Raw genomic sequence first — 23,767 nt, forward strand, 5'->3', positions numbered from 1 at the left:
CTTTTCGTCCCCTGTTATTTACTCTACTATGTAGTTGCCCTACATGTCCCGAGCATATTTCTGACCTCATTATGACTCTGGATACTGCTAACTTCCTTGGACAGGAAGTCTGAACCCCACAAGACTTCAATCTCTCTCCCAGCTCCTCCCCCCACCCCACTCTGACTCTTTTCCCCTCCTTCCAAAAAAGCTTCATCTTTGATCCCACTGCCATAGACTAGCTCTGCCTCCCTCTCTGCCTTCCTATTTAATACTGTGCACATTAGGAAATTAGTCATTTAACATTTAACAATTTCTTTCAATGAATCGATGAGACAACAGGCATTTGTGAAGCACTGACTATGTGCTGGACACTGTGCTAGACTCTGAATCTGCAGATACAAAGAATGAATCAATCCTTGACTTTTTTGGTTCATTGCTCCTATAACCTTTTGAGATAAGAAGCCTGAATCTACACAGGCAGTTGTTACATTAACGCAGATTTTGCTTTGAAAGGTGGTAACTTGTAAGGATTGATGTTGTAAGGTTGCACGCTTTTTCACATACACACACACACACATACACGTGCCCTCCAATGCCAGAGATTGTTTGCTCTGCCCCCCTCCCACTTCCCCACACCTATATCTATCTTCTGCCACCACGAATTTTGACTGTGGTAACAGGCCACTTAGTGACAACCAGTCACGCTTCATCACCAGGCCAGCTGCAGATATGGCTCAGCTCCTGGTGCCTCTGAGCAGAGGCCTGCAGCCAGCTGGGCAGAAGCTTTCAGTGTTCCCTGGGAATGGTAGGGAGCAGAGACTTCTTCACTCTCAGCATTACCACTGTCTCCCATTCTCTTCTCTGACCGTCTGATGAGAACCTCAAAGTACTGGGCACTTGGGAAGCTGCAGGTCATGTGGCCAGGCTCTGATCATGTCCTGCCACCTGCTACTGCTCCCTGGCCCAACTGCTTCTTTCTAGTCCCTTCTCATCAGTACAGAAGTTTCCCTTCATAATCCATCCCCTCCATGTTTGACCTACCTGCCTCCCATCCCTCCCTTAGCCACATGAAATAAGACTTACACATCAGGTATTATCCAAATAGCTTAGAAACCAAGATTTTGTGTGTTTTGTTTGTTTGTTGTTGTTGTTTTGCGAGACGATCCTGGTCAAGTGACTTGCCCAGGGTCACACAGCTACATGTCAAGTGTCTAAGGCTTGATTTGGACTCACTTCCTTCTGACTCCAGGGCCAGTGCACTATCAACCATGCTACCTAGTTTCCCCAGAAACCAAGGTTTCTACCCAATTCATATAGCTGTCTTATGAAAGTGTGTCAAGGGTGGGGGGGAATCTCCCATGAATCAAATGTGGCCCTCAGTTTAAATTTCATTGACCAAGCACAGAAGATGCAAAACAAACCTGATAATAATTCTGGTTTTGGTGGGTCGCTATGGCTATCCTATTCAAAATGAAACTTCTGAAGGTTTGATTAGGAAGAACAAAAAGATGAAAAGCTATAAATAGCAAACTGCTTTTTCCTAAAGAGGATTTCCTACTGAGGATTTCTTTGTAATGCACAATAAGTCTCAACAAGACAAAAAAAAAGAGGGATGGGGAACGTAACATAGAAAAATGAAACAAATCCTAATTTTAGTCTAGCTTTAAAGCACTGTGACATAGGCAGCCTTGACAATTCAGCAAAGGTAAGGCAATTAGATAATTTGGGAATTTGATGGCATAGATGGTTAAGCTGATTTGTTTTTAAAACAAATTTTTAAAACCCATCATTTGTCACTTGCATGCAAATTTCAGATTTGCTTGAGAAAGAATAAACTTTTATGTAAAAAAAACTCAGAAGTTTGGAAATTTTGAAAAAGGAAAGCCAATACTCAGTTCAGAAATTAGCTTGTACTGGCCACATGACCTGCAGCTTCCCAAGTGCCCAGTACTTTGAGGTAAATAGCTAACTAGAATTCTGAAGGGCAGTTTTAACTGATAAAGACTCACCGTAATGCCCACAGTTCAGCTGAAGAACAATACAGTTTGCCTCCTACTAATATAGTAAATTCAGAATCTATTGAGTTTACCTCTGTTTGTTTCTCTTCTCTTGTCTTCTCTTGCCTTCTCTTGTCTTCTCCTCTCCCCTTCTCCCCGCCCCTCTCTCTCTCTCTCTCTCTCTCTCTCTCTCTCTCTCTCTCTCTCTCTCTCTCTCTCTCTCTCCCCCTCTCCTTCTTTCTCACTAATTCACTCATTTCCTTATTTCTACTCCCTTGAATCAGCATATTTCCTCCTTTAAGTGAACTGAAATCTGAACTAATTCCCCCACCTGTCCTGTCAGAAATGTATCCCTTCCTCTGACCTCACATAACTTTTTGTTCCAATCTTTTGGTCCCTTCACCCCTTTATACTCTTAAAAATTACTAAGGACACTCTCAAATAGCTTTTGTTTATGTGGGTTATATTTATTGGTATTTACCTCATGAGAAATTAAAACATTATGAAAATAGTTTTGACCTTGCAGACCCCCAAAAAAGGTGCTTAGGAACTCCATATATACAAATTTTTTAATTGGGAGGGCCTTAGAAATCATCCTTTCTAGCCCTTTCTTTTTCCAAATGAAGACACTGAGGCCCAGAGAAAGACCTACCCAAGGTAATGGAGCATATTTGTGGCAAAGCTGAGATCAGACCTGAAGCTTCCGAACACCCCGTTCAAAGCTTTTTCCACTACCCCCGACCACCTCTACAATTAATTGCATCAATACTAGGAAATCTTCCTAAAAGTACATTTGTAATTAAACATATTATATATTTACATTGTAATGGAATGTTATTAAAGTTAGAGAAATAAATAGTTTTTGAACTTTATAACAAAGAGAAGGAAAGACAGCAGTGCTTTGCACAAAGTAGGAATTTAATATATGACTGAATGAATGGTAACTGGCCATATTCTAGATAAAATATTGTATTTGTAGAATTTTATGTTCCCTGTTCACCTTAAAATTTCAGGAGTAAAAGAAAGATTTTCCATTTCTTTCTTCACAAATCTAAATTAGGTTGTTTGTTATTTGTGTGATTCTCAGTTTATGGTTTTGCTGTGTTTGATTTTTTCTTATGTCACAATGATCCTAACCTGAGAATATGGTAGTGAGGGCTTAGAAAGCTGGCCTTGGTCCCAACCTCTGGGATGACAGAGGAGGCGCATGCCCAGGAAATAAGACATTAAATGGACCCTGATTCCATTGCCAGCCCAGAGATTATAGCCCTTCTACAAAGACCTTTCTACATCATGTTAAATATAATGCTTATCCTCCAGATATTCTCAAGGTTCGCTGAAGTTCGGGCTCTCTTCTATGTCTCTCGTTTTCCCAACCTTCAGTCTTCCATTAAAGTCTGGCCATGATGGTCTCCTGATGTGGTATCTCAGTTGCTGTCTCCTTCCTCTGCTGAGTCATGCTTTTTCATAGGCTATTTGTTGGTGATTCTCAGCTAGTTCTTCATGCCTCATAATTGTTCTAATAGTAGCACCTTGCAGCCCATATTAGAACTCCCCCTACCTCATTTTCTGCTTTATTAACCACTCTATTATCTCCCATTTATCCTGTCTATTGCCTGTTTATACATAGTTATTTGCATCTTGTCTCCCCCATTAGACTGGGTCAGTCTTTTGTTTTTCTTTGTATCCCCAGCACTGAGCACAGTGCCTGACACATAGTAGGTGCTTAATAAATGCTTATTGACTAACTGACTGATTCTAATACTCCCAGTTGTCACTGAAGACTAGCACTTAGTGGAATTGTGAATTTACCAGCATCCTTTCCATTTCAGGGTTTCTCATCTTTTTATCTCCCTCAGGTACCTAGAAATCTCACACTAACCCGCTGTGCCACTTCTGTTTCCCAGGCAGCACAAGATCTTGTAAACCTTTCTCATTATCTTTCCTCTTACCCCAAATGTGAACAAAATGTTTATATCCTATAGTGCCAGCATGGTGTTGGGGAGAGAGAATTGAACTGGCAATCAGGAGACCTGACTTCTAATCCTAGCTCTGAGACAAATTGGTCCAAATATTGGGCAGCTCTGAATATAGGTTTTAGCCTTAAAATGAGGCTTGAAATTTCCCTTCAAAAGGGAATTGTACATACGAATATAGAGGTAGAGATAAATACACATGCACACACACTGACACATGTATATATATATATATGTACATATATATATGTATGTATGTATGTACATGCTAAAAAATCAACCCCCCTTATAGGGAACATTTTAATGCTATTGTTTTGTGGCCTGAAGTAAGTCATTTAATCTCTCTAGACTTATATTTCTTCATCCGTTAAATGAAGGGGTTCCTCCGTTCCTCCTCTGCTCTAACTACTAACTTCTCCAGCTTCCTTTAAGTCACTACTAAAATTCTACTGCCTACAGGAAGCCTTCCCCAACTCCCTTTAATTCCAGTGCCTTCCCTCTCTTCATTATTTCCTATTTATCCTGTATATAGGTGGCTTTGTATATATGTGTTTGCATGTTGTCTCCCCGTTAGATTATAAGCTTCTTGAGGGCAAGGACTAACTTTTGCCTCTTTTTGCATCCCCAGTACTTAGCATGGCACATAGTAGGCACTTAACAAATGTTTATTGAATTGAATTGAGCTAGATAACCTCTAAGGTCCCCTGGCGCTTTCAGATTATGTGTCATCTAGGGATAATTGTTTAGATTTATCCACATTCATGTGACATAGATTGCAGAAACCTGACTCTGAAACCTACTGACTGTGTGACCCTGGGCAAGTCATTTAACTTCTTAGTGTTCTAAGCAGTTCTCTAAGACTTCAGGTTGCACAGAAACTAGCATGGGAAAGAAGTTACTGGCTTCCCCTGGTAGAGAGGGAGTTTCTCACCCAAGAATTCCCTATACTAATGAAATCAGAAGCCCAGGCCCCATGCTACATGACAATAGGTGAGTGTTACCCTTCCCTGATGACATGTTGACATTTTAGTTTGAGTTGGGGGCTGACAATGCCTTATCCCAAATAAATGACTTTTACAGTGAGAATTTTAGCACCATGTAGTGAAAAGAGCCCTGGAGTTGGAGTCTTAGGACCTCAGTTCAAATTCTCCCTCTCCCAAATAATAATAAAAACAATAACTTGCATTTATACAGCCATTTAGGGTTTTGAAAAAGCTTTCCTCACAACCACCCTATAAAGTAAATATTGCAAATATTGATTTCCTTCTCTATAAAATAAGAATGATGAGACTCAAAAAGATTATTTGGAGTCACAAAATTAGTAAGCATCAGAGATAAGCTCTTAACCCAGCTCTGCTGCTAACTAGCTAAATAACCTTGGGCTTAATTTCTCTAGCCTTCATCCCTAAGCATGGTTTTGAGGTCCCTTCTAGCACAATTTGGGCTCTTTCATACTGAGAGCCCACCTGTACACATTTCCAAAGAAGTTTGTTCATAATAAGATTTATTTATTGAGTTTACAGAGACCATCAATAGCAGAGACACAAGAGCTTCCCCGTACACTTGTACGAAAAGGGGAAAGTGGCTGAGGTGGTTTGGGGAAAGCATGCATCCACAACCACAGAGTCCAAAAAGGATGCTTCACAAAGATAAAAGGCACCATGTAATATTGCCATGACTGTTTATGTTTCTGCAGAAACACGGACTGAAGGTGTATCTTCGAAACCCCTACTCCTTCACACCTATGCTGGAAGAAGGAATCCAAGGCAAACCCCCGAGGTCACTTTTACTAGGAACGGACGTGGCTGAAACCCAGAAGCAGATTGCCCAATTTTCTCCAAAGGATGCTCAGGTACAGCCTCTTCCCTGCTGGTCTGGAGCTGGGTCTGTGTTGGGAATAATGGCAATTGGGATTTCTTGGGAGCCTTTTGGTCTGTAGATCACAGTGACTTGGATAACCTTAAGAAGTCTGTAACTCTTACATCAGGTTACACCACACTCCCTGCAGGGACATTCATCCCTATACTATTCTTTCTACCTGAGGCATTAAGTTAAGAACTGCAATGGGCAATAAGAGACAGTGACTGATTGCATGGAGTTTGGAAACCTAGGTCCGGCTCATTTGTAATGTGACCTTGGGAACCTATTTTAACCTCTCTAAGCCTCAACTTGCTACATGATGATTAAAAAGTTTCAAGAGACATAATTCCTGGGTAATTTAAACATTTTATTAATAATGACAGTATTTTAATGAAAAGGATGATCATTTGGCCATTTCTTTCTTAGACCAAAGACAATCACGGTTGTGGGCTCGTATTTTATATACACTTTGAAGAGTAGGTGTTCCCCAGGGAATCCTGGCTGGCTAACAATTAATGAGAGAATGAATATTAAAATAAGGGGCTGAGAGTGACCTTATGTCACCCTTGGACAGACAGACTATCTCTATATCCTAACCACCCCCAGCCTTGGGCAATTTAGACAAAAGGGTTTATTTCCACCCAAGCTTGACTGAAGGAATTCACCTTAGAGATTCCTTTTAAGGTTGCATGGGGTCAGATAGGGGTTCACTCAATCCTCAGAGACTGGAGTCTTGAAAATAGAAAAAGAGGGGACTCTGAATCTCCCCCAGTCCTTAGTTATTAATAAGTGTTTCTCTCATCTATAAAGTGAGGGGATTGGTCTACATAATCCCTATAGTACCCTCCCATTCTTAAGGATCTATGATTCTATGAGTCTAAGACAGAGGGGTTAAACATGTGACCCAGACCAGATTAAAATGTAATTGAACAAAATAAATAAGAGTACAATAAACTGTAGATAATATTACATTTAAAACTAAGTCAATATATGGCCCATAGGGATTCTTATGTATGGTGTAGTGGTCCCTGTTTCTATTTGGAGTTTGACACCACTGGTCTAAGGTACCATTTGGTTATTACCATCTGTTAAATAATGAAATCAAGGCTTCAATGCTTCTCTCCCCCCACCCCACAGTAACTATCTGTTTTGGACATATTGGGCATATCTCTGTCTCTGATGAGGCAGAAAATCCTTTCTGGGCTCACAGTAAGCAGACTTCAAATCCATTGGAAGAAAAGAGGAAGACGAGCAATGCCTGAATAGAATTTCTAACCCATAGGAATATCTGGATTAAAACAAAATGACTCTGATGCAGGTGTTATGAAAGTGCAGTGGGCCAGAGACTGGCTGAAGATCATATTTGGCCCACTAAACAGACTTCTTGACCTTGGATTATAGAATCAATTGTCTTTGGTTCTCTCAGTGCTATAACCAGGATAGAGTAACTGGGACTTTGCCCTGAGCCAACAAAATCTAACAAGACTGGCAGAAATTTATCTATGCAGAAACAACTGAACATGGCACCACATTAGCAAGAAGGCAGGGCCACCAAGATGCCCCAAGTGGAATAGGTCAAAGTTTCCATGATGGATCATTGGGATCCGTCCTGTGAGCAGCCACTGTACTTCCAGCCTGCATGAAAAGTGAGCCACAGTGAAATGACAGTATTAAAAAACTGGAAATGGTTAGAGGCCAAATGAGTAGGAAGTACAAGAATAGAACGAAACATGTGGGGATTGCCCACTCACAGTTCAGCCATAGTTCTATATTGTCTTCCTGTTTTTCAGTCTTTTCCCAAATATGAAATATTCATGAATCGTTTGGCCTCAGCAATTGATCCATTGCTGGATTCCTCCCCAGTGGACATGAGTGCTTTTCAACATGGATCCCTGAATCAGAGACTAAGGGCTATCTTCACGCTCAAACCCCTTTTACAGGCAGGTAGGTCATACTGGTGTATGAGCTCGAGAGTTAGAGGATCCTACCACTGATGTGTGATGGTACCTGTGTGACCTTGGGTGAATCATTTAACTTCCATGGAGTATTTCATCTGTAAAATGAGGGGGACAGACCAGATGACCTCTGAGGTGTTTTCCAGCTCTAAAGCTCTGGGCAAATTTCCATGATGCCCAAAACTTCTAAGAGAAGAGCAGGCATTCCCATTCCTCTTATCCCCTGGGAAATTATCAAAAGCGTTGATTAACCTAAAGACCATTACCAAGCAAATTCATATAAATTCTCTAAAATGGTCTAACTCTGAATCAAGGAATAAATGATTGGCCCCTGTTAGAGCAAAAGCATGTAAATGTCTCTCCAAATTCAAAATACAGCAATAGGATGGCAGTAGGAAAGTTTAAAAGATCAGAGATTCAGCTCAATGTCATGATGCTTATTTACAATGCCAGCTACAGGAAGGTTCAGGCTAATGGATCTCTTGAGCTCAGGAGTTCTGAGCTGCAGAGGGCTGAGCCAACCAGGTATCCAAATTAAGTTCAGCATTAACATGGTGAGCCTTTGGGACAATGGCTTGACCAGTGAGATGGGATGCATCAGTAGACCCTATACTTCAGTTTGGGGGAATGTAAGGAGATCCAATCTTTAAAATTAAAAAAAATCAAATATTCACCCATACTTTTCCAATAGTTCTCTTATCCTGAAATACTAGGGTCAGAGTTTTTCTTTAGTTTCTTCCACTTCAAGAATCTATACATTCATTGGAGTGGGCACTTCCTCCATCAGTGCAGACAAAATATAACTCAGTAGTCTTTGGACAGTTGCCTTGACCTAAACAGTCATCACACTGTGACCAAACATGCTGAGCCCCACCAAACCTAGCTAGGCTGGTCTTTTGACAACACATATGATAAGTCACTGCATCCATACTTTAAGCCTTTCTAGCTTGGTAGGCTGCTAGAATTAGTGTTCTGCCAGCAAGTCATGTCAACAAACATTCATTAAGTGCTTCCTATGTGGGCAACTAGATGGTGACATAGTGCAGAGAGTGCCAGGCCTGGAGTCAGGAAGACTCATCTTCCTGAGTTCAAATCTAGCCTCAGACACTTCCCTGGGCAAGGCTCTTAATCCTGTTTGCCTCAGTTTCCTCATCTGTAAAAACAACAATAATGTGCCATGCGCTGTGCTAAGTGTATAGAAAGAAAGGCAAAAAATAGTCCCTACCCTCAAGGAACTTACCTTCTAAGGGGACAAGGTGTATGTATATATGGGGGGGGGAGATAACTGCAAACTGATTTTATGTAGACATAAATTTATGTAGTATAAATGGAAGTAAATCTCAGAAGGTATGAATTTGATCTGAGTCTTGAAGTAGAGGTGAGGACGGAGGACATTCTAGTCATGTGGGACAGCCAACGCAAAGACTCAGTAGGTGGGTGTCATATGTGATGAATAGCAAGAAAACATTGCCTTTGGAATGAAGGATCACTCTCATACTACAATGCAGCATTATAAGAGTGTGGCATTAGCAGAGATAATAATTTCTTTTTTTGTTTGTTTTTGGTCTTATTTTCTAGGTCTAATTTTAGGAACACAGCTTCCCCAGTATTACCAAGTTATCACTGGCCCAATTACCAAGGTAGGTGATACTTTTGGCCAGAGGGTTCTGTTCCCATCAGAACTCCACAAGCCTAATCTCCAACTCCTTAATCTGAGCTAGGCATGATGAAAACAGTCTGGGAGGAGAAGTGATTGCCATTAATTCCTCCATCCTTTTACTGTCCTAGGTGTTGGATGAATGGTTTGAGTCTGAGCCCTTGAAAGCAACTCTTGCCACGGATGCTGTAATTGGAGCCATGACAAGTCCCTATACTCCTGGAAGTGGGTGAGTGAGGGGAACCAATGTTGGTGCACAGGATGGGGGAACTTAATTGTTAAGCAAAAACCTTAACTAAAATTATATTCCTCTTCTCTCCCTCTTTTCTCTTCTCCCTCTCTTTCTCCTCTCCTCTCCCTCTCTTCTCTCTTCCTTGTTTTAAGGACATCTTCAATGTCAGGGTCCCCAACCCTTTTCTCTAAGAACAGGTTGATAGTCAAATCCATGAGGGGGCAATCAGACATAATAATTCCTATTGATGTTATTATTACTTAATTAGCCATTACTTCTTCCTAGGATTTAGGTACTTTGGTATATACAAGGTGTAAAGAAGGGTACTGTGAAGCAGCAGTTATTTCCCATGGGAAGGAAGTCTTGAGAAAAGATGCTGCATTGGGTCGGTTTTCTGAACCTTAAAGTATTTAAGCTAGGGAGGGATCAGCTGCTTTCCTCCAGGTTAGACATTCCTGAGGACTGAGGGGAGGGTGGAAACCATGACAGGAGCTGTCTGTCATCCTTCAGTTCAAGTCTGAGGACCAAAGAATTTGAGCTGGATAGGGCCTTAGAAATTAGCCTACCCTGACTAGGTCAGGCTTTGCAATCAAACAGTTGCTTAGGTCGTAGTTGTTGGGCCCTTCAATTCAACATCCTTCACCTCTAAGAATATCTACTTGGGAGGGAGAAAAAAGGTTGAAAAATAAGTTATCTCAATTGAATTCAATTAAACAAACATTTGCTCGGCACCTACTAGATGCTACATGGTGCATGGGATGCTCAAGAGAACTAGCGCCCCTGGTGCGAGGGCTTGATGAGGCCTTTTCAGAGCTGCTCGTCCACCTTTGGTGTCCCCCTGATTCACTCAACTCTGACCTGTGACTCCAAGAAGCCGTAGTTTGCACAGCAGCCAGGCTACACCAGATTGAGGGTAGCTAATGTGCCTCAAATCTGTCGATGAGTTAGGGGGATGTCTGCCCCAAACATGTGAAGATTTCCCCCAAAGGAATGGACAAATGAGAAAAAATTGTTCCAATGGGCCATGAAGGCAGGGAAAACAGGCACTGTGGAGTGCTTGGAGCTTGATTAGACACTGAAGACCTCAAGGTCATCCACTGCATCCCAAGTCATCACCAGTCATCTTGACTTCTACCTTGCTACTGGACTTCAACGACTCTGGAAGAGAGAGTGAGGCTGACAACTTTGGGCAATTCTGCCTCACTTAAATAAATCTCACTAGTAAGTCAAGACATCACCCTGTGATGTCATTGGTCCTCTTCAAAAATGAAGGACCAACAACAATTCACTGTTGTGAGCCCTGGTGATACAAGAACAAAGGTGAAAAACAGGCCCAGCCAGTTTAAGGTTAATAGAATGGGAAGATCTTCCCTGCCCATTAATAGGTCTCATGTGGAGCCCATTCAGGGAAGATTGATTAGGGGAGGCTTGTTTGTAGGAAGGCCCACACCTTTTGCTAATTTCTAATTAGGCACTGGGTTGTGATGCCCTCTGGCTCCGAGAAGTATATATATACTCTGAGGTTAGCATTTTGCTTTGGGGCTCATTCATTGGAAGAGTGTTCATGTGATTTGGCCAGATAAGACTCTGGGTAGCCAGGAGCCCTCTGGCTTTGAAAACCCAGATGTTGGCACTTCCTTCTCTGGTAGCTATGTACGTACAGTTGGATCTGTCTGTTGATCAGTGCTAATTTCTCAGACTGTTAGAAGCCCTCTCTGTTGATCTGTGCTATTTTCTCTGCTTGTAATTTCTGCTTGTAATCTCTGTATTTTCTCTGAAGTCCAGGGTGCTGACTTTTCCCTGAACTAAGTGAATGATATATATGTTTAATTAAAGTAAGATTGTTGAGCCCTTTAAAGTTGCTTTACTTTAGAAAAGCAGATCAAAGAACCTGTGCTAGGAGACATCCTGGGTGTGTCAGTGTGGTTGCTATTGCAGCCAGCAAAGAGGCTGCATTTTAATGGGGAATGTAAACAAAAAATAGTTAAGAAAACACCAGTTAATTAGAGGGTAGAGATTATTAATTCCCTAGATTGATCAGGAAACGCAATCAGATTGGTAATCCCAACTGAGACATGAGCCTTGAAGGAAGCTAGGGAAAAGAGAGAGGACTTTCCAGGGATAGGCAAAGATCCAGAGAAAGAAGCTAGAAAGTCTTACATGGGACTGGCAAGTCGGCTGGTTTAATTGGAACTTGGAGTTCATGAAAGGAAATAAAATGAACTGAGTCTGGAAACAACCAGACTGGGAAGGAGGTTAAATGCTCACCTGAAGAGTATGTATTTTCTCCTAAAGGAAAATTGGAGCCCCTGAAGATTCTTGAGTAGGGGAGTGACATAGTCATGATGACTCAAAATATCCACCCATTTTTTTTTTTTTTACAAATTATGAAGCTTGTGTTAAGAAGGATATTTTTAGTGTGCCTGACTTAGATCCCCTGATCTCTAGGTGTTTCTCATCCTTCTCCTGGTCAATCAGATACTCAAGAGAACTGAACTCTTTTAGGTCTTGATTTGCTGGCCCCAAAGTCCCCTTCTTTGACTGATATTCTGCTAGGGTGCTAGAGGGTTGTGAGTTATGGAACATGACAGTTTTGTAGGAATACAAGTTCAAGGAAAACACTCCTGGTAGGTGTATGTAGACTGTAGTGTATTACCAATGCTGACTGATGCACAAGAAGGGAAGAAATCATATAAGATATAAGATAAAAAGCAATATGACTGGAACATGATGCAGGCCGGTCATGTAATATGAAAGACAATGGACATTCCATTGGCATCCTCAAGTTATTAAGAGAACCAGAGGAAGGCCTCTTCTGCATTGTATTGATTCTCTATGGAGGATGTCTAAAAAGATATGTATAAGAATTACAGAGATGAGAAGAAAAAGAGAGTGTACTTTAATGGTGAGAGTTCCAATGATGATGAAATCACAGATACCTTTAAATAACTCCTGGTATCACCCAGTGGGGCAGCTAGGTGTCATAGTAGATAGAAGTTCAGATCTTGGGGCCAGAAAGACCTGAGTTCAAATCTGACCTCAGATATGTACTAGCTATGTGACCCTGGGCAAGTCACTTAACCCTGTTTGCCTCAGTTTCCTCATCTGTAAAATGAGCTGGAGGAGGAAATGGCAAACCACTTCAGTATCTCTTCCAAGAAAATACCAAATAGTATCATGAAGAGTCAGACATGACTGAACAACAACAATCTCCCCACTAGGTATGTGCTGCTACACCATGTAATGGGAGGCCTAGAGGGGAAGAAAGGGGCCTGGGGGTACGTAGAAGGTGGCATGGGTGCCCTCTCTCATGCTATTGCAAAGGCAGCAGAAGCACACGGAGCAAATATCTTCACAGAAAAGGTAAGCTCCTCTTGATGCCCAACAAACCCCTTTATAAATTCTCAATCCATTATTCTGATCATGGCCCATATACAGGTAGAAATTTGTTGGCATATACCATTGAGCCACCTCAAAGCTAGGTACACAAAGAGTTAGTAAAGGAACTGGGGGTTGGAGAGACTGACAGGTAGCATTTGAATGTAGGGGTGATGAAAACTATAGGTGAAAGCTATGATGAATCCCAAATGAGGGTACCTCTGACGCTTCTGCAAGAACCCCCATGGTGGTTCCCCGGAGTCCAATATTGGTATCCTTACCCAATGGGTCCCTGTTCTTTGCTGGTCTTTAGACTGTGGATAAAGTACAGGTAAACAGCAATGGGAGAGTCCAGGGAGTGGTCCTAAAGGATGGGACCGAAGTGAAAAGCAAACTGGTGCTGTCCAACGCGTCTCCGCAGATCACCTTCCTGAAGCTTGCACCCCAGGTGAGAGTCTGTGGCGTGTAGGTTAAGGCTAGGGGGAGGGGAGAAGAAAAGAGGACAAAGAGCTAAAAAGTAGGTGGCCACAGTGGGAAAAAAGAAGCAGCAAATGACAAACTTTGGATAGTTATCACAGGTAAACTCCAGGTGCTTCCTGAGTTGGAGTTAGCCCCTCGGCATCTTATCCTGATGATATAGGTACCATTCTCCCCCTCGTATGTGCCCTGAACATTTTTTTTCTCAAAGGAAGGGATAATATGAAATTCAATTCACTTCAAGCATTTATTAAGCACCTCTATGCACCAAGCACTGTGCCAGGCACTGGGGGTAGAGACAAAAATGAAACAATCCCTGCTCTCAAGAAGCTTGCATTCCACTGAGCAGAAACAACATGTATGCAGATAAGTACATGGAAAATACATACAAAGTAAGGTAGAGGGTGGGGACAGTTAGAGAGAATCAAGAAAGGGAAAATGGAGCAAAGAGGCCTTATCTATTTCTTGGGCTTTGGAGGCCTAGCTCCAGGGACTCTGAGCATCCCCAGCTCTCCATTAGTATATAAGCTGCTTCAAAACATGTCAGTTTATCATTCCCAGGGTAGCGTCCCCCACAGCTCACTGTGTGTATTTTTGTAGGAGCAACTCCCTGAGGAGTTCATCAAGAGAATCTCACAGTTGGACACGCAGTCACCAGTCACCAAGATTAATGGTAGGTGTGATAGCCTAGATCACAAGGAACTCAGACAGAAAGTAAGCAACTGAGTCTCTTCCCTCTGTGGAGTGCTTCCCATTGACATTGCAAACTTAAGTTTCTTAGAAGCTTAGCTGGAGGGTAATGACTTGGATGGCGTAGTCTTTTACTAAATTTCTACTTTAATTTGTCCCTTATAATTATAGTGCCTTATCATTTCTATTAAAGCAGATTCACCAACATTTTCTCCTCCTTTCCCTAGCCTAGCTTCAGGGTCTTGGGAAGTGAAACACTTCTGCCCTGATTCCATGTTCTACTTTTCTAGTCTTATGTGTTCCCCACCCACTGTGGAGGGAAAAAACCAGCACAGGAAAGAGCTTGGAGAACTGAAGCTATGGTCTCCTTTAGTAACACTATTCTTTTGGCTGATTCTTGGAAATCCACAGTGGCTGTTGACAAGCTGCCCAACTTCTTGGCTGCACCAAATGGTACCAGTGGTCGACCCCTGCCCCATCACCAGTGTTCCATCCACCTGAACTGTGAAGATACCCAAGTCCTACACCAGGCCTTCGAAGACGCCACCAAGGGGATCCCTTCTCACAGGTGGGTCAGTGACTAAGCTGCTTCCCTAGGCCCAATTACAAGGAGAGACACTTTGTATTTTAATAGTTTTATTAAATGATCCATTACAATTGAAAACTTGTTTTGTAACTATTTACATTTGAATTAATTAATTTCAGTGCATAAAGAATTATAACAACTTTCTAGTGACTCCCAAGTCCTCCTCGTTGTTTTTCTTTTGTCTATTTATTATCATTTACTTTTCCTCACTTATGATCACAGTCAGCATGCGGTCCATTTTTCTGGGCTGCTTTTTTTTCCATTTTGAATTATCTCATAAAAATATCTACAGATTTCTCTGTATTCCTTATACTTGTTGGTATTAGCCTTATGGAATTCCACCACATTAATGTACCATTATTTATTTAATCATTCCCCTATTGGTGGAGATTTAGATTATTTTCAGTTGGGGGGAAGGATGTTTATAATCATACCTACTGTTGCTCTGAAAACATTTAAACAGAGTTCTTGGTTTTGTTTGTTTTTGGTAATACTTTTGATGCATATTCCCAAATATTTGGTCAAAGGGTAGGATTTTTATATTGTTTTTACAGTGTACTGCCAGATTGCTAAGGGAGTCTCTCTAAAAGAATAGCAATTAAGGCCCAATTTGTAATGTAATAAAGTTATTTATTCAATCATTCACTCATCAAACATTAATTAATGTTATCATTTCTACCAATTTCGCCATCTATAGCATCTCTCACATCCACTGCTTCCTCTCCTTCCTCATCCCTCCAGCTGCTAGGTCATTGTTCCTCAAAAACTGCTCAGTACATGGTTTGTATATGCCTGCAAATGTACCTATTTGTCTCCCCCAATAGAACGTAAACTCCTTGAGGGCTGGAACTGTTTTTTGTCTGCCCTTGTATCCTGAGCACTTAGCAATGGACCTGACTCATGGAAGGTGCTTCATGAATGCTTATTAACTGGTTTATGGCTTAACTTTCTCAATGACGTTATTACCTGGCTCATAGTTCTTTTCTGACTATTCTCATCATCCCCATAAATAGGCAGGATAGCACAGTAGAAAAAAACACTAGATTTGTTACCTGTGGACCTGAGTTCAAATCCAGATTTTTCCACCTGCTGTAAGTGTCACCTCTGGGCTGTATGATGAGGCTGCTGGACTAAATGGTCCCCTTAGCAACCTTTCAGTTCTGGATCTATGATCCTAAAATTATATTTATGACTTTTAACACCTTGACCTCTTAATTCCCTAACTTCCTTAACTCTGATGACTTTCATCTATTACAGCACCACCTTCCAGGTCCTGGACCCTGAAGCTCCAGTCTCTAACTTTAGTCTCCTACCCTTGTACCCTTTACATTCCCTTCCTAAACTGTTCTTTCAGCTAATGACTTCCATCCCTCTACTCTCTTCCATCCACCCTGTCTTTCTTCCTCGCCTCTGGCTTCATTTGCCTCCATAACCAGTCAAGCAATTCAGAGATTCATTTGCCACTTTTCTATAATCACCAAACCCTCAGATTTTTTTTTCTGTTCCTAACCTGCTAATCCTCAACCCTGGGCAACCTGTCTCCAACCAATTTCTCCCCTCCTGTGCCTGAGCTGCCAAACATCAATAGAAAAAGTCACCGAATTGTGCTGATTTCACCCATTATAAATTTATGGTGCATAACTTCGAGTGGGCCCTTACAGTTGCTCAGCAATCCTATTCAGCTCTTATTGATTCTTTATATTATTCCCTGCAGCAAGTATTTCAAAGCTTTTCTCTTTTCCTCAAGGCCCAACACTCCTCCTCCCCGCCCCCGACCCTCACCTAGTAAATTACCTAGCTTCCAATTTCATCAAGAAGATTGAGGCTATTTGGTGGGAGCTCCCTCAGCCCCCTCCCTCCATACTTCAACATTTGTCGATATCTTTACCTGTTATCTTCTTCCCTCCTTTCTTAGAGCTTAAAGCATCCCTATTCTTTGACAAGTCTCTACCCTGTGTCCTTGATTCCATCTGCTTTTGCCTTGTCTAGGACCTTTGGTCCTTCTGTTACAGCCTCTCCAATTTAATCCAATCCACTGTGATCTAGCCAGCATTTATTAAGTGGCTACTCATGGAAAAAAAGTGTACTGGCTGCTGGGGATATAAAGGAAAAATGAACTTGTATTCTCTCTCTCTCATCCTCAGTCATTCCCTCTCCCTCTAACCTGATCTCTTTCCATCTTCCTATAAATGTGTTAGGTTCTTGCCCATCCTGAAAAAGTTTTCCCTCTGCCTTTCAAACCTATCAAGCTACCACCCACATATCTCTTCCCTTTTGCCATCAAACTTCTAGAAATGTAGCGCATTATTTCCTCACCACCCACCTTCTTTCTCCTTCCCTGCTTGCCACCTGGCTTTCATCTTCACCACTCTATGAAAACTACTTTTTAAAAGGTCACCATTGGCATCCTTCTTACCCTCTCCAAAGGTTTTTAATTAGCCTTTGTCCTCCAGGACCTCCTTCATAACTTTGGACTCTGCGGACCACCCTTCTTCTGAATAAGCTTTCTTCCGTTGGTTCCCAAGGGGTGTTCTGTTTCTCCTTTCACTTCTCTAACTTCAGTGAATGGCTCTTCTTCCTCAACGCTTTGATGTTGATCCTTCTTAAGGTTTTGTCCTTGGTCTTCTCCTCTTGCTACAGTCTTTTTCATTCATTCCTTTGGGTTGGCAATCGCCTTTACTCAAATGACTCACACATTACTATCTCCATCACTGACCTTTCTCCTAAAAGTCAGTTGTGACTTTCATATTGTCCATAGGACATCTCTACCTGTATGTCCCAATAGAATATAAGGTTCAATATAGGCCAGACTGGACTTACACCCTTGGTTTTCTTTAAGCTTCAACTCAAGTACTACTTTCAAGATGGCTTTCTTGGTTCCAGGTGTTGGTCACAGTGCACTGATTTCATATGTAGCCTCTAATTAGGAACATGAAGTATTCCTCCTCCCAGTAGATTGTATGCTCCTTGAGGGCAAGGACTGGCTTGTTTTTTTATTTGTATCCCTCAGTGCCTAGCACATAGTATGAGCACACAGTGTAAACTTACTTGCTTACTGATTGATCTTTTCCCCCAAACCTGACTGACAATATCATTCACCTAAGCTTTAAACCTTGGCACTATCTTTGATTGTTCCCTTGCCTCCATAAATCCTATCAGTTGTTAAATTCTAATGATTCTAGCTCCATAATATCTCTTGAATCAATTCCCTCTTCTCTGTTCTTCTTGAACTCTGTTGTTGACTTCCTATTCCAAATGACCCTTTCTCATCTCTTGTTCATATCTATCTATCTACCTATCTATCTTCTGTCTATCTTTCTATCTGTAGGCCTACATAGAACATCTATATCTGTAGATAAAGGTCTATAATTATAGATGTAGATATAGATATGTACATTTTCCCAGCTTTATAAGGGAAATAGTGTTGGACTGAGAATCCAGAGAAACCCTAATTTGAAGTCTGCTTCTGACACTTCCTAGCTTTGTGACTATGGGCCAATTGAGTATCCTTAATATCCTAACTGGTAGAATGGGGATTATTAATACGCATGGTATCTATATGACAAGGTTGGAAGGAAGCTCAAATGAGATAATGTATGTAATGTGCTTTGTCAACCTTAAAGTCTGATGTCAATGCCACCTACTCTTATTATTATAGCAATGTACCTCTTGAACCTAACCACCTACTTCCCTTTTAATAATGACAACAAGAATAATAACTAACGACATGTACATAAAGTTTGCAAAGCGTTTGACGTGACTTATTTCATTGGAGCTTCATAACGCTAATCCCTATATCCCTTCCTGCGAGATGCATACATATACACACACAGACCTTCCTCAGCACCATAGATTTTAGATCTCAAAGGCATTGTAAAATAGTCTGATCCAACTGCCTTATATTTACACAAGAGGAAACTGAAGCCTGGAAGGGTTAATGTTAAAATCCTATTTGTTCTTCCTTCAGGTAATAGATTGCTTCCATATTGCTCCCCAACATCGTCCCTCCCCACAAAAAAAAGAGGTGAGGGGGAAATTCTTTTAACATTTTTTAAAAATCATTTTTGCTTTTATATCACTTCCATTTCCAAATATATTCTTCTCTATTTCCCTGCCCACAGAGCCATTCTTTGTAACAAGGAATAAAAAAGAAAGAGAAAAAGGGTAGATTAGCAAAACCAACCAACACATCAACCAAGGTTGACAGTTCAGTCAGTCCTCTTTGTCTGGCATCCCCCACTTCTTCCAAGAAGAGAGGCAGGTGCATTTTCTCAGCTCCTTCTCACAACCATTAAAATTACAGTGTTCATTTTAATTTTTTTGTTTTTGCATTGCTGTAGCTATTAAAATATTGTCTTCTTGGTTCTATTTACTTCACTTTGTAACAATTTAAATATCTTCCCATACTTCTGCAAATTCTTTCTATTCCTCATTGTTATATAGCAAAGTAACATTCCATCACATTGGTGTGGGGCACTGTGGTCAGAGGACCTGGGTTCAAATGTGACTATGGTGCATACTTCCTATGTGGTCTTGGATAAGTCATTTAATTTTTTCTGGGCTTCAATTTTCTCGGGTATAAAATGAAGAAGTTGAACTAGATTGCCTCTGAAGTCCCTCCTAGGTCTAGATGTATAATCATACTTCACCTGTGGTTTCATTCGTATGGGGAACTTCCAGGTGAGAAAAACTCCTTAGTATTTTTTCTGTGACTTACCCTCCTAGAGAGCTGCTTAGATCACTGAGTGGTTGAATGACTTGCCCAAGGTCATACAGTCAGTATGTATCAGAGGCATAACTTGAGCCCAGGCTTTCCTGGTTTTGAAACTAGTTCTCTACTTACAACACTACATTTTTGTTGTTGTTCAGTTGTTTCAGTCATGTCTGAGTCTTTGTGACCCCATTTTTGAGGTTTTTCTTGGCAAAGATACTAGATTGGTTTGCTATTTCCTTCTCCAACTCATCTTGTAGATGAGGAAACTGAGGCAAATAGGGCAAAGTGACTTGCCTGGGGTCACCCAGATGGTAAGTATCTGAGGCCAGATTTGAACTCAGGAAGATAAGTCTTTCTGATCTCAAGCCAAGTGCTCTATCTACCACACCACCCGGCTACCCTACCACTCTACACTGTAATAATCCCATGTCCCATGATTTGTTCAGCTGTTCCTCAACTGATAAACATCAGCTTGTTTCCAATTCTTTGCAATCACAAAAACAGCTCGTATGAATATTTCATTATATGTGGGACCTTTCTTTCTGTCTTTGACCTCTTTAGTTTAGTCCCCTTAGATGTGGGATATCTGGGTTCAAAGACACGGACATTCACTTTCTGGGCATAATTCCAATTTACTTTCCAGAATGATTGAATCTATTCATAGGTCCATTAACAGTATATTATTATTAGTGTGTCTTTCCCTAATCCCTACAATGCTTACTAGGGAAAAATTCTTAACACCTATTTTTCACCTGCTTTGTCATTTCCTCTATAGTTAAGGATGGAAATGGTAGCAACCAATTAGATCCAAGAATGGAGTTAGGAACTAACAAGGAGATTCATTGATAGCTTCCTGACATGCATAGGCTATAAGAGATGTACTCCCTTGAGTCTCTGGAAGATAATTGCTTTAAGGATCCAAGTAAAATTAAAATGATTTGTAGGATCTTCTAAAATACTAGTAGTTTTCCAGGAGAGTGATCTCAGACCATATTTCCTTGAAGTTTTCTTTTGAATCTCATACTTCTCAAGAGATCTAATTCTTTCTCTTCCTTTCTCCCCTTGACTCAGGCCCATGATTGAACTTTGTATTCCATCATCACTGGACCCCACCCTGGCTCCTCCTGGCTGCCATGTCATCTCGCTCTTCACTCAATACACTCCCTATACCATGACAGGCGGAAAGGTCTGGGATGAGCAAGAGAAAAATGCTTATGCTGACAGAGGTAAAGCAAAGGAGACACTCGGTCGTTGTCTCCAGAATGCTGCCTACAGAGTGAGAACCTTGTCTCGTTCTTCCTTACCCCAAGCCCTACTCTTCTCTCATTGGCATTCCATTCACCCTACTTTTCTACCCTCCTCAGACTTTTCCCCTCCCACCTAAAGGGGTAATCAAGATCTTTGGGAGCCTCCTGGTTATCTGTCTCTCCTTCCTCTCCTCCTTGGCACTTTGGTTCCCTGCTGAAAGTATCTCCATAGATAGGAATCATTCCTTACCAGCCTCTCGAGATATGGGTCAGTAGGGAAATATGGCAAACTAAAAGGTCATCCCAATCTTAGGCTTCAAAGTGCGTAGACAGGGATTCTTAACCTTTATAGTGTCATGGACCCCTTTGCCCTTTGACAGGCTGAGGAAGCCCACAGACCCCTTCTCAGAATAATGTTTTTGAATGGACAAAATAAAATACTTAGGATTACAAAGGAAAACAAATATATCGAGATATAGTGATCAATTTTTAAAAATCCAGTTTGTATCCTACAGGTTAAGAACCTTTGGTCTAGAATAAAGAAAGTGATGACAGTCTCTCTATACTCTGCCACGATCAGACCACATCTGGAACATTCTGTTCTGGACCCCACATTTCCCCAAGAATGTGGATAAGTGGAAGTGTGTCCAAAGAGGGTAGAACCAGGTTTGTGAGAGGATTAGAATTCATTATGTGAACATGGAAAAGAGGAGATTGGAGAGTGTGGGTGGAAATGACATTTGTCATTAAGGATTTGAAGGTTGTCGTGGAAGAGAGACTAGATTTGTTCCACTTGGCTCCAGAGGACAGAATACAGAGCAATGGTTAGAAATTGAAGAGTGGGTATAACGAAAAGCTTCCTCATAGATGACTAGAGAGTCCAAAAATAGCGTGGGCTGTCTCACAGGGTAAGTTCCCTGTCATTAGAGGTCTTTACATGGAGACTGGCTGATTACTTCACATTTTAGTTGGAAAGGGTTCAGCTATAGGTGGAAATAGCTGACCTCTAAAGTCTTTTCCAACTCGGAGATCCTGGGCTTATGCACAAGGTTCTCCACAGTCCAGAGCAGAGAATCTTATGAGGGTCAAATCCTTATGTGGTGCTATCTCTTACCATCAGATTCCTAGTCTATCTTGGAGCAAGGCAAGCTCTTTAAAGAAGAAAATAAGCCCAGGGGCGTTGGCCTTGTGTGACACAGGGACACAGAGAGCACTCCTCTTGTGTTTCCTGGCAAGGTTTTATACAACACAGGAGAGATGTAAGAATCTGAAGAAACTTACTTAAGATGACACAAAGCCCAAGAACGTTCTTGTAACAAACACAAAGCATATGGTTCTCAACACTCACTTTGCCCCAAATGGCCCCTGTCTTACCTTGATTAATCTCTTTAAAAATAAGTTTTATTGATGCCTTCTGTTTTTCCATCACCGTTATTTCCAAATATATTTCCACCCCACTGAACCCTTCCTTATGATATCAGGAAAAAAAAAAACAAAGCCATGCAACACAACATTCCATATTGGTAGTTCCCTGCTTCTATAATAAAAAGAGGGAAATATGTTTCATCAATCCTGATTTATTTTAGAAGACATTTTGAAAAACCAAACCAGCCTGTACTAACTAGTTTTCTTTAATTGCTTGCTTGCTTTTTAATTCATTCTATAATAGTCCCAGGGGCTTTGACACTGCACCTGGAAGTCCATGGGACCTTATGTATATACATATATATATATATATACATATACATGCATACACATAATTCATGTATCATATTATATTTAATTTGTGTATTATATTATATAATAGATCATTACGTATAATTACATGTTATTGATAGTTATTACATTGTTCATTTGATTATCATATGTCATTATATTGTATAACTGTGTGCTATGTTATATATAAATATGTCTTATGTATATATTATGTTGTATGTTTATGCATATGCATGCATTACATGCATCTGTGTGCATATATATAGAACTGTTTCTATATGCATACTGTTTCTACATGTGCACTTGTATATATATGCACAATATCTGTATATATACACATGTGCAGCAATGCAGGTATGTGTTTGTATACACATGTATATAGTCATGTATATGCATATGCACACATATATTTATGTATATGTATACATGTACACATGTATATAGATATAGACCTCGATCTCCTTCCCTATTGCTTTTCACTGTATCACCAGTCGTTAATATCACCAGTATTTAGCACAGTGCTTTGTACATAGTAGGCACTTAATAAATGCTTTGTTATTCATTCAAGGGCTTTTGTTAGGTAATGTATTTAACCCTTGTAGAATCCTTTGCCTATAGCCAGGAAGCTCCCATGGCCATTTATTTGTGGACCTTCCTCCTAATATATTCTTGTTCCCCTACTATTTGGAATTCCTAGTGTTTGACTGCATTGAGGCCTATGCCCCAGGCTTCAAGAAATCTGTGATCGGCAGAGACATCCTGACACCACCTGATCTTGAGAGGGTCTTTGGACTTCCTGGGGGGGTGAGTATGCTGGTAAAATCTTTCCCCAGCCCCGCTTCCCTTCAACTTGTCCTAAAGAGGCCATGTCAACCCTGGAGCTTCCTTCTTTATCTATCTTCTGTTCCTTTAAGCTCATCTTGACACTTAGGCCTTCCCTGAGGTCTACAAGCCTGAACGGCATACAAAGTGAGACACAGAAGTGGCACGGGCCATAGCTGGAAGGGCACCAGAAAGGTGGGTGGGCGGGCACCGTTGTGGGTGCATAGGATGGTGAGAGGAGGCAGGAGTAGAAGTCAGCAGCTGAAAGCTTTAAGTGTGTCTTGTTCTCCCTGCTAAACACCTATATCCACCTCCTTAGTCTGACACTGTCCAAGGGAGGGTCCTCTGATCCCGTGTCACCTCTGGATTTCTGTCCCTGTGGAGCTAGATTTAGTCTCTTTTTTTCCTACCAAGTCACTCTCCTCATTCATAAGATATCTCCCTTCTTGGCCTGGTGTCGATCCAATAATAATAAGAC

At 41.1% G+C, this 23,767-nt stretch overlaps 1 protein-coding gene across 1 annotated transcript in view; it reads left to right on the top strand.

Annotated features, from left to right (window-relative positions):
• The window catches only part of PYROXD2 (pyridine nucleotide-disulphide oxidoreductase domain 2), a 38,320-nt gene that overhangs the window by 12,408 nt on the left and 2,145 nt on the right, over positions 1-23,767 (top strand). The window contains exons 5-14 of the mRNA XM_036735608.1: positions 5,652-5,807; positions 7,606-7,759; positions 9,349-9,410; positions 9,559-9,656; positions 12,881-13,022; positions 13,351-13,485; positions 14,115-14,187; positions 14,616-14,772; positions 20,576-20,730; positions 23,165-23,271. Of these exons, the coding sequence (XP_036591503.1) occupies positions 5,652-5,807; positions 7,606-7,759; positions 9,349-9,410; positions 9,559-9,656; positions 12,881-13,022; positions 13,351-13,485; positions 14,115-14,187; positions 14,616-14,772; positions 20,576-20,730; positions 23,165-23,271 (1,239 nt within the window). The remainder of the gene's footprint in view (positions 1-5,651; positions 5,808-7,605; positions 7,760-9,348; positions 9,411-9,558; positions 9,657-12,880; positions 13,023-13,350; positions 13,486-14,114; positions 14,188-14,615; positions 14,773-20,575; positions 20,731-23,164; positions 23,272-23,767) is intronic.

This window comes from Trichosurus vulpecula, chromosome 8 (assembly GCF_011100635.1).
Source record: "Trichosurus vulpecula isolate mTriVul1 chromosome 8, mTriVul1.pri, whole genome shotgun sequence".
Lineage (NCBI taxonomy): Eukaryota > Metazoa > Chordata > Mammalia > Diprotodontia > Phalangeridae > Trichosurus > Trichosurus vulpecula.